Source organism: Varroa destructor, unplaced genomic scaffold (genome assembly GCF_002443255.2).
Source record: "Varroa destructor unplaced genomic scaffold, Vdes_3.0 BEIS01000003.1, whole genome shotgun sequence".
Taxonomy (NCBI): domain Eukaryota; kingdom Metazoa; phylum Arthropoda; class Arachnida; order Mesostigmata; family Varroidae; genus Varroa; species Varroa destructor.
Genome location: NW_019211456.1, coordinates 4,115,004 through 4,127,078, shown reverse-complemented (window position 1 = coordinate 4,127,078; position 12,075 = coordinate 4,115,004). Strand labels below are relative to the sequence as shown.

Genomic DNA, 12,075 nt, shown 5'->3' with positions numbered 1-12,075 from the left:
TCAGCTCCTTCTGGAGGAATGAAAACTTACCATGCGTATCTTATAAAAGGAAAGCAATTAAATTGTTCAAAGAGGCAACGCTAGAAAACGCATTCTAGACACAATTAGATTGTAGTACATTTTTTTTTCTGATATTTTTCATCCAGCTCTGCAGGGACACAGGTACAAGGAATAATTAATTATTTGCCAATTATAATAGTCGGTGAGGATCACTATTAAGCGCATGCATTGCAGTCTGACATATTTTTTTTAACATCACTTAGGCACCGATAGTCTTCATAGCCTGTAACGGACACTATTAATTTGCGTTTGTGTACGATTGATCGCTGATAATATAACAAAAAGAAAGATAATCCTAATGATAAACCACCCTACAGCATCTAGCGTTATATCATAATGCTATAACCAGAGGTTATTATCATCGCAAGTTTGGATAACCTCAGCATTTTGCATTAAATCAGCACAAATCTTGAGAACTAGCTTTTTCTTTCTATCGTTTTTTTTTTTTTTTTTATTTGATCCTCGTTAGCTTGCCGTTGGGGTACTATATCGGAATATGGATAATAGAATCTCTATAAGTTACCGGGGTAGAAATTGCTATGTAGAAGCGTCCGTTTAGATCAGTATTTGGTAACGCGTTTGATGCGCGACACGCATTTGTGAAGCTGACGAAAGTCACTTCAAGCTTAGGTCGACCTACAGGGTGCCAGCCCAATGTATATGGTATAGAAGAATATGCCAGTCCTATTAAATGTGTCTAAATATACTCACATATCATATTTATTCACGCGATCCACCTCTCCTTCAGCGAAATATTCATCCAGCTGAAATAAGCAGAAAGTGGATAATATGAGTCAGTATGAAAGATCCTCTCTCATTTAGATAGACTAATGTATCCCTATTCTAAATAAGCTATTGGTCACAGATAACGTTCATCCCGAAACCAAATTTCGTGTATTTTATGCGGCAGTTCACAGAAGCACAATTAATCCAAACGCAAGCAGATCCACTCGTCCGTTGACCCACTTGGCTCCGGCCAGTGGTTCTAGAAGCGGTGATGGAATAAGGTAGAATATCTCGTAGCTGATCGATAGATCGGCAGTGGGTCTCCACGACTGACGAATTCTACAATTACGTTGTTCTTACATGCACGAAACACTGTTGAAACGCAGTATGATGAGAATTATTCATAGTGAGATATATTCATGATTAATTGTCGAATTATAGCGCTTCGTGCCAGATACTCACGACACTTCTATGTTTGCTTATAGAAGACTAAATATTTTGCTGGACAAAGATCTTCGACGTTTACGGACCCCTTCTTTCGAAGAGGCCCGTAAACATTGGACGTTTCATTTTAGCTGAGCTAACCATATACGCAACCGGCTTATGACCATAATTACGGTTCCAAGAAGAACCCGATTCTAAGGCATCAGGTGCATCATTGCCCATCTTAAAGACGACATGCTGTAACTGAGCATTTGAGAAGCGGATAAATTGCTCATACTTAATAACGCAAGAAAAATACCGGCAAACGAATTAACAAAATTCTATACGTTTATCTAGCGAATTGAACGATGCTCAAACACCTATTAAGTCACCAGTTGGCTTCTTCGGATGGGCCGTATTAAAGGCTATTTCAGTGCCCTGCCTGCTCTATGTATCTTAAACACTGGTTCGAACGAATTGCGTGCATAGAAAACAACGCAGACGGCCTTGACTGAATGAAGAATAGAGTCTCTTGCTTGCGCCATTGTTCATCGTGCGTTAAAAACACAACGTAACGCGGTTCTTCCTTTATTTTTTCTATGGCCAAAAGACTTATGGCGTAAAAAATGAAAATATCGTGGGTCATTTATAAGTTTGCCGAATACGTAGCTGGCTTCTGTTCAAGATAAACACTAGAACGCCTTTGCTTTTATATGTACGATTTCCTATGTAGGGCATAAATAATACTCAGAGTAGTTAAATAAAGTCCAGTACAGCCCGTGGCAACACCTTGACAACATCATATCTATGCTTCATCGTAATTGCGGGGCAATGTAGAACGCATATGTAGCCCAGTACGCAGTAGCACCCCCCTCACTTAGTGTAATATTCCCATAGTCCATAAATTTTCGTATTACTGTTATTAATAGCATCAGAAAATAAATGGGGTTCTGTCATAGTTCCCCTTAAGAGCCGCACACAGCTTGAGTAGTCAAATAATGTGCCCCGCCCCAAAAGCAACTAAGCAGTCATTTGTTGATGTATCAAACATTGCGTAGGATACTGTGGCTGCAAGGCGTCCGTTGAAGTGAGGGGCAACCTTGACTTTAGGATTCGCGGTTCCCGCACTTCTGGCACCTCCATAAACAATAGTGAGGCATAACTTCCGCTTCTGCACAATTGAGTTAGACTGTTCCAAATTTAGCAGAATCAGATCTCACCGATATGAGGTTGTGAGGTCGCCAAGTCATAGGATTAGGCCAGCACACATGTTCCTGGTATTGTTCGATATCTATGATGGGCAACCCGCATTTCTGACCTAATGCGTAGGATTATTTTAGTAGCAGCTTCATAAGCCACTGAGGTAGCAGGTCGATCATCAACTGTAGGCGCCAAAAAATAAAATACTCTTCACGCCTAGAACTGTTCTTACTGTTGTTGTTGGTATAAGTACTTCCGCATAATATTCAGATGTCGCTATTCAAGTATTGACTACACTAGCAGTAGATATATTTTTCAATTGGAAAGCGAAGTTAGGTATGATTTAAATCGGTCGACCTCCACCACAAAACTAAATGTATCTGCGCTTAGCTTCGAACCTAAATAACCTTATTTATCCATAAAAAATAATTTAAAAAGTTCTTCGATACTCTCTCATTGGTCATTGGTTCTCACAGTTGCTAGCCAGACACATTCTGCATACGTAATGGCATGTTAAAATTTGGAAAGTTTTATAAATTGACATTTTTACCGTTTTTTTTTTTTGCCTTGATTTACGATCTGTTTTTAATGAAATTTTTATTTCAAATCTAGCTTTTTTTAGTCAGCTCAGGCGCTTTTCAGGTACTTTCAAAATCGAAACCAACTGAACCCTTTTCCACTCAGATCGAACTTGGAGTTTAGATGTGTCTAATTTTATTAAAAACCTGTATAATCTCGTTTGAAAAGTTCCTGATTGTAAAGTGCCCTACTTAAACTGAGGGTCTATTCATAGACTGTTATAAACGGTCATCATAGAATGAGATAAAGGCATTCCTAAATTAGTATTTATCTAAGCTGTAATATTCCTGATTCTGAAAAGATTACAGAGGTAAAATATAGTTATCCGAAATCAGTCTATCTGCTACAATACGATGTTATATATCTATAATGATGCATCTGTTTCGCGTTCTAGAGGCACCCTTATGTTATTAAACAAGCAGCTCTTGCTTATCTCGCATGCAACACATACGAAATATCACGTGCATATCGGCCGTGCAGCGCGTATTTAGAGGTGGGGCAAACCATTTCAAATTAAAGCCGTTACTTTGGATAAACAGCGAACATTTTGGATATATGCTTCTGCAAAAGCGCTCCGCTACAAGTAATCAAGCACCATGACTAACGACACCCCGTAAAAACTAATGACTGCATTTATGTTCTTTCTATTCGTCGTCTTTTCATTCTAGCTCGCATCCTGTTACCATAATAGTCATAGCGCTCGTTAATAGAGCATTGATTTTTCTCGTCAAAACACTTTTTAGTGTCTCAATCAAGCCTGCCCTGGTATAATTCCTTTATCATTCCAAAGCATTGAGCACATCTGATAATTAAGCGTAAAAGCTGGTACTTGTCCCTGGCCGTAGTAATGCTTTATCAACATAAACTTTTCCCCTCGTATTTGATCGCCCGCTATCTTGCGGCAATACACAGACGATGACCATAGCAGCGACAGCGGCGCCTGCCCCATAATTGTGCATGGTCATAAACATGCAGCTTGTTTCGTGTCCTGCTTTGTCGTCTGCAGCCATTAACGTTATGTCGATGGTTACGGTGAATGATGCCGATGCCTTGTTGGTACGCGTGCTGTGTGCCTGGCGCCGCGTCGTATCGAATTTTTGTTCTGTTACCCTTTGTTATCTGTTGTCACCATCGTAACAAAGGACAAAGATGTGTATATATGTACATATTTCAACCCTTCAGGACTGACGCGGTCTTGCGTATGTCAACTTAACATCGAAGATGTACCACAATCGTTTGTGATCGTGCGCCAGGGTAGCGTGTCGAAGTATTTCGGCGGCTGAGTTCCCGAGCGGCGATGGTTACGGCGGTAACGCCAAGTCACATGTCCTTCAGGAAAGAGCAAGTAGCAACACTCAGCTGCATATATATATATATATATATATATATATATATATATATATATATATATATATAAGCAGTCACATTTGTATGTTTCAGTATTAGTTTTGTCGCATGAGAACAGTTAGACGCAAAGCTTCGACCATAAAAGGGGATCTCGACGCCCTCCTTTACCTCGTGCTTGTTCGAGGCAAGTTTATCTGCTGCCCTATAAACGAACTCATGTATATAATATAGTCAGAAGCAGCGTAAGCGGGACATTGCAAAGGTGATCAACAGAGAAGCGTAACTTGGGTGGGCAGTGCCTTCGGTGGACATTTGTAGACACATACGCTATTACTGTGTATGCATGGTACGAAATTCTGAGACGACATTCACATCGATCGCACAAAATCTTGGTCAGACTACAGACTATCGTTATGACCAAAAGGAATATAAAAATATCGGCTTTATTAAAGGAAAAGATACCGGCCACACACGTAATGATTTAACTGTCACATTGTACAGATATTTAACTTTTTGTGTTTCCTCTAGTATCGAGCACTGATCAGTCCAGACATGTTGAAAATATGTTTATTGGCAGAGGATATAGACAAATATGGAAAATAATAATTACAAATGCTTTCAGTTCGATGTGGAAACTCCAAAAAATAAATGTTCGATTCGTTCTATTATAATTATCCCAAATGGTCCCAGATTTTGACCACTTCATACACTGGTCCCTTAAATATCAAAAATATTTGACTTTTGATAGACCAAGCCGAGATATTTTCCTGTACAATAACAGGGGAACAGCTTTTGCGAGTACCTAATAAACGTAACAGAAATTCTATAGCGGAAGACATTGACCCATGTCCTGGCTGTTTGTACCTTCTCAAGGGCGCGAACGCCTCACGTTGATATATCTCATCGGTTCACCGTTGTGCAGATGTTTTCCTTTGGTTAATTTTTGCTAAACATTACTTTTTGTTTTTATACTGCAGACAGTAGAACGATGCCAGTCATCTCAACTGATATATATATATATATATTCGTATAGAGTGTCTTCTCACCAAAGAATTCTTCATCGGAAAGTCAACGAACAGTGTTTACGAGCAAAATTTTCCTTTTTATTGCAACAAAAGTTAGTTTTACAGTCCGTTGTTACGTATGAAAACTATAACACATCGGGGATAGGAGGAGTCCGCCGTCTGCCAGAAACTGTTGTTTACTTCATCGGTATTCTTCAACCTTTATAGACTATAAAATATCTCTTACCACTAGATCTGCCCTTAAATAAAATCCTTTTCGTTTCTGTCTACGTAGTTTTTAATGCATGCATATAAATACAGATCAACAGGAGGGCGCTTGACACGGTTGATGAAAATGGCAATTTTCATGGTTTCTGCCTCATCAAAGCACAGAAGTTCTGCTATCCGACGAAACCTTTATTGTGACCTCCTTAAAATGCTGTACACCATAACACCTGAAGGTTAACACCACCCATTTACTATAGGCGAATATTCATGCTTTATCGTTACGAATCAGTGGTCATTGCAAATTCATTAATATTTCTCAGTAAACTTCTATTTATTATCTAGCAAAGTGTCATTTATACCATAATTGACTAGGTTACAGAACAGACACCCTGTCGTCCCTGCAAATGTGGTTCCTTTTTTTATTAGGTCTAACCCTAGTTCTAAGACTAGTATAAAACGTGCATAATATGTTGAAGAAATAGACAGAATCAGCGAGGCAACGACTTTTCAGAGAAAGTTTTATTAATGGCCAAATAGATAGTTGCTGTGCTAAAGTAAACATTGTAAAGTCCTGGTGATGGCTAGATATATTGCCTTTGCCCTACTGGTACCATACTGGACCAACAAGGATTGCCTCAAACACGCGTTTCTGGAATAGGGTTCGTGTATTTTAGCCTACTAGCTAGTATCCAAGCCACGATTGACGGATGTACAAGCTTCTACTAACGAAAACAAGAACGATACTGCATTCGTTTATGATATACATATTTACTCTTATATAAACCTATGGGTGTCTAAGCGTAATGCTTTACATCAGCTACGATTGAATGTCTATACATCGACTAGGCGGGTCTATCAGATAAATTTAAATAGGTCTGGGTGATGTGACTGAATCGTCCAAAGATTTTTATCTGGAATTCTCGCATCGCAAACGAAAAGGGCAAATCTTTCGTATTGTTTTCATTCAACTACATATCAGGCCAAAATTTAAAATGTATCTATAACATTCTGTTCCATCGGTTTAAACGGTCCGGTAATAACCACTGTATTGAATTTGCTAATATATCAGAAGCTCACCGAGTGTTCTTAGAATGGGCCCACGCAAAAAGGAAGGGTGACAGAAAATGAAATCGGCTTATCGACAGTAGAAAGTAAACCGGCTAGTGGTTGTACTATTGAGCTGAGCTCAAGTCGAAATGTGCAGGATAACACAGCCGGTAGGATGAGCAAGTTTACTTTGGTAATCATCATTATACACAAGTAACGCCCACCTATAGAGCTGATATTACACGCCATGAGCTATCTTCGTCAAGGAACCACTCAGTAGCAGAGCATCCAATTGCTCAAGGCTTTCAGATCGGCAGCCAATCGGATTGTATGGCGATCATAGCCGATCGTATTTGGCTTGCACCGAAACCGACCAGACCAACAAATTACTGAACACTGCTACTTAAGCCCTATAACGTGTAGCAAATGATCTGATTTTTATTGTCGTTCAGAGTATGTACTCGTCGTCACGACCAGCATAGCACTTCTAGCTAATAGCGGTTCACGCTATGAAGCATTGTCGGCAAGCAAACCATGGGTTAAGTCTCATTTCAAAGTTATAATACCTACAACGCGGGGCAATGCAAGCTGTTTGAACCAGGTAGGGCAGAACTGCAAATTACAAAAGCTCTGACATTTTGATTCCAATGCCATTTGCCCACAAATATTGGATGTATTCACGACAAATCCAGTTCCCTGACGTATAAACAGCACATTTGAAGTGAGTCCATCGACTAGATGTCTACTTAGGGCTTCACATGAGCTCTTCGTGAGAGGAACATTTGCTGAAGGCTAGGAGAATGCAGGGTGTCATAACTATGTTTACCTTGTTCGCCCTTTTAACCCTCGGTGTAAGACAAAGTAAAACAGTGCACCCCGACTGGGAGCCCCACATGGATCAGGTCATGTCATCGTATTCGAAGTTTACAATAGGAGACAAGCACTTGTCTGTAGCAACATACCTCCGTCAACGGTTCCTACCATTCGTCATTGGAAATGCAATAGGTTTATCGAACATCATTACGGTGATTGATATTAACTGTGGTTTTGACGTAAATATTCTTAAAAACATAGACGCTGTGGGCATTATACGCGGCTTCAACTATAACCGCTGTCCCACTGGACGAAGTCTTTTATTGCTTTGTCTTCCAGAGTTAAAGAAGGATCTGAAGCTGACAAGAAGACTGCAGCTGGAGAAGTTTCTCTTTGCAGTCACTGACAAGCTTTTTAACGCCGATTATTATACAACGATTTCTCCTAGTCTGAACTATGAACAGAATGAGATTCGGAGTAACAAGCTCAGTTTTGATATGCCACGCGCCAAAACCCCGATGGACTGCAACATCAAGTATCAAAGTCTGGTTATTGTGGGAAGACGTGAGAGTGTTGATCTATTTCCCAAAGTGTCTTCTCTTTTGTGCCGATTTATCAGCATCCTTATGGTTACAATTGACCAGTCACCTATAACATTTATGTTTAACAATCGAACAGGATGTGTCAGTGACCGGCTACGAAGTAGGGACATTGGCTACGGATTTTTACTCGCACCGAACTGTAGGCCTCTTAAAGGTGAAAAAATAGATCCAAAACAGTTCGAGTGGTACAGTCAAACCAAGGACAACTTTGGCCTTCACGGCGCGTACACCTCGAAGTTGTTTGATTATGAGTGGAACGTTGAGGAGCAATATCACAGGGCTAAGTTTTTGTATTTCAATAAGTTCAACAAAACCGAACCGCCACTATTGATTTCTATTAGGTTCAAGACTATGTTGAGTACCAGTTACTTGGAGAATAAGCAGGCGCTACTAGGGGCTCTCTCTGCAACGGAAATGTCCGCCATTGCAATTACACCATCCGCAGATCCATCACGGCCCACTATTCGTGACATCTTCCTCTCGGAAATGGCGCTGATTGTCGTATCACTAGCTGTTGTTATTGGTACTATTTTCAGCTTTGAACGAACGCGTTCATTCAACAAAGTATTTTATTACACGTTCTACCTTATATTTACCCTATATGCACCGATTCATACGAATTTGCTGACTCACAAGAGAACACTGCTGTTTTCATCGTTAATTCTTACCGGATGGTTTCAGGGAATGAACATCATTTCTGTATCGATGAAGAGCGAGGTTACCGCTTCGATGAATTCCCTATCGGAATCTCGCCTAAAGTCGGTCAATAGCTGCCAGGAGCTCTCTGAGTACCTTCCATATGCCGAATTTCTAGAACTTGAGACGGGTTTAATTCAACATGGCGGCAAAAATGCTCAAAATTCGACATGGTTAACGGAGCACTGGAAGAAGCACACCAAATCTACCATAAAAGAAATAGGTTATATGCTTGATCGATGGAGTCTTGCAGGCCTCATGCTGTATTTAGATAGAGCCGTATGTGGAGGCCAGTGGAGATTACAGCGTATTATGCACAAACTCGACCCTTATTTTGATATTCACACGGTTTCTACACCAAGCAAGCCAGAATTTCGCCATATAGTATTCAGCAACCTTGAAGCAGCCGTGATAGACCCAGAAACGGACCCAGAAATCTCACACGCTATCTCTGTTAACTATGTGGATAAAGCTTACAGATTAGCATTTGAAACCCTTCGTGGAGGTTTCTATCACAGGGAAAGAATACGCACGGGTTATTACGTATTCCAGGGAGGAAATATTAGCACGATTTTGACCCGAAAGAGTCAAAAGCAGCACGGTACTCTTTACGAATTTCTCGGACCATTTATAATTCTCGGAGGAGGATGTGGCATCTCGGCAGTTATTATGGTCATAGAGCTCTGCGGTAGCTTTTTAGAGTGCAAGTGGAAAAAAGCTGGCTACATTTGAAGCCATCATGGCGCTGATCTAGGTGTGTGCTCGAAATCGACGCTCATCGAAGACTCACTAGGATATTTATAGCGGGCTCTGGGATGAGAAACCCACGATGCAAATCTGATATGGACAGTGGGCTAATACTACTTGTGTATCATTTTGGCAATGCTAAGCTTGCAATCTTTACTGTAAAATCAAAGATAAACTGAAAGGAATTAATTGAGTATCCACATAGTTACCCCGCTTAGATGAATATTGTATTCTCTCGCAGCAAATGAAATTGAAGATACAGAAGCGTCTACTTGCTGGTTTACAATTGCAACTCCTTCAGGATGGTGAATCAGCACACAACTGTTGCGCCGTTTCCGCAAGTCTTATACAAACCGATTGCAGACCTATGTAAGTCAAAGATGTCGAATACACTATATATATATATATATATATATATATATATATATATATAGCAAAGGTTATATTAGTTTGGTGAAAGAAAAGGAAGAAACGTTGACCTTGCCAACCAAATATGATCATGAAATATTAGGTTGTTACAATCGACTCTAGCAAATTTTAAAGTTGAGTAACTTTAGAGATAATTGACTTAAACTAACGGCTTCTTTCAGAGGTGCACTCCTATATTTTTTGAAACAGTTGTTCCAGTCCTCTGAAGATTTTTTGACAGTAATATACCAACCATTCGCGTTTCCATGTGTAATATGAATAAGTATATAATATATATAATATAAATAATGAAGAAGCAAACGTTGGTCATTTCTCTGTTTAAGGTAAGAAATAATTGAGAAATGGCAATGAGGTCTGGCATTGTTATCAAATATCCGGACTGCGCGCCTTCGGTTGCCGTACTACCGACTGATCGAGCCTGCATTCGTTTTCGACGAGAATCTCACAGTAGCGGATGCCCCTGATGTTAACTGCAAGAACTAAACATTTCGAGTTCTACATCCATAACGCCGTTAGGCTTTCCATGAGTCGCCTTGGCCCTAGCACAAAATGTGTGAAAAAAAAAAAAAAAAACCCGGATTCGAACCTAGACCATCACTTGCCTCCAACATTAGCAGGTAGACACGTAATGCGCGTACGTCCGAACCTCCATGACACTGCCATCGAACTTGATTTCTCTCAATAGTGACACCGTACTCTCTCTCCGGCTAGTGACATATTATGAATCCTGTCTATTGGGACCGTATGCGTCTAGGCTGGCTTTTTGATGACTGAAACTTCGCGAATTGCCCGTGGGACACACGAACTGCCCCGGAGTTAGTTTACTGTAAGGTCATTTGTTATTCGTTGTGTGCATTTAAGTATTTGGATTATAATTCTGCGAAACGTTACATGTGAAATGTCGGCGCTGGCCGACAGAGCCTTTAGACACTAATTTTTATTTTCGTGAAAAGTCGCGGTTGCGGTAATTCCATCATGTCTTCTAAATTCCGACACCCAGTCTCTTCCTCACTGGTCTTCAACACTCCAATCTCCGTTTTTGAAATATCTTATACTGTCTCCGTCCTGTGCTTCCGCTAAAGCTTTCTTGTCTAATGTCTTCATTGTCGTTGATGAATTTTCGTGCGCTACAGCCTCTGTAGAACACGATCTCGACTACTAAACGTTGGTCTTTGCGCCTAAAAAATATATTTCTTTTCTGGATCTATTTCCTCATAGTAAACTTAACAGATTCTCATTTGCAAGTTGCCGGAACACTCCAATATTCATTAGTTACATTTCGCCAGCGGCGAAAAGTTTAAAAGTTATTCGATTTCAAAATATACCGAACCCGATTAGCTCAATAGAGTCGTGATATTAACCTTAATCATTATTATTAATAATTAAGATCAGCTTGAAAGGTCGGCCGCTAAAGAAGATTCCTCTGCAAAAGTATTGAGCCTTGTTAATTATTTAGAATAGTTATAAAAACGAGGGAAGATTCTATCGACCCCTGAAAGCTAACCACGTTGGATAAACCCAATCGGCAAGTTTAAAAACACCCCTATGATGCTACTCAAATCTAGGCAACCCTAGAAATCAACAGTGAATTACTATATTTATAGGTTCAGAGTATTAAACTGTGCTATAATAAATGTCAGTTGATCGCAAAAAATGAAAATTTGACATCGGAGCGACAAAGCCATTAGTGACCTGCCTGTGAAAAAACTCTACAATTACATTTAAATAGAAATCAATAACGTCTACAATATTTGAAGAGAGACTGGACCGAAATACACACTCCTACATGTGGCTATTATGGAACTGTGCACCATACTTGGCGACTGCTTATACCAAAAAGGCGGTGGAAGCTAAGTAATGAACGGGGGAATGTATAAAAACAGCAAAATATCAAATACATTTTCAAAATAATAAATTGTTAATAAAAAAAAATCGCTAGTTTATTTATATAGAACGTTTCGGCTTAAAAAAGGATATCTTATATGTAAAAGATGTATTTAACACAAATTATCTGAGGTCTGAGGTAATAGCTGACAGAATACTCGTTTACTAATAATAACGCCCGTAACAATCAACTAAAATAATGCGAAAAGGAACCGCCAATCCTAATAAGATAGTTTTCCTCATTAGGAGAAGCTTCATTTTTATTATATAATCTATACGTTCTCAACGCA

General features: G+C 39.7%; 2 protein-coding genes across 2 annotated transcripts in view; one reads left to right on the top strand and one right to left on the bottom strand.

The window, feature by feature from the left end:
• Positions 1-12,075, bottom strand: part of LOC111247524 (uncharacterized) — a 60,044-nt gene that overhangs the window by 36,680 nt on the left and 11,289 nt on the right. The window contains exon 2 of the mRNA XM_022798548.2: positions 772-824. Coding sequence (XP_022654283.1) covers positions 772-778 — 7 coding nt within the window. The 5' untranslated portion in view covers positions 779-824. The remainder of the gene's footprint in view (positions 1-771; positions 825-12,075) is intronic.
• Positions 6,730-11,949, top strand: LOC147756410 (uncharacterized). Its single transcript, XM_086983839.1, has 2 exons — positions 6,730-9,841; positions 10,225-11,949. Exon 1 carries the CDS (start codon positions 7,415-7,417, stop codon positions 9,455-9,457), a length of 2,043 nt encoding a protein of 680 aa, XP_086839965.1. The 5' UTR covers positions 6,730-7,414; the 3' UTR covers positions 9,458-9,841; positions 10,225-11,949.

Bases quoted from the DNA above. Each gene is read 5' to 3' on its own strand.
- LOC147756410 (XM_086983839.1), top strand. From the start codon at position 7,415: ATGCAGGGTGTCATAACTATGTTTACCTTGTTCGCCCTTTTAACCCTC.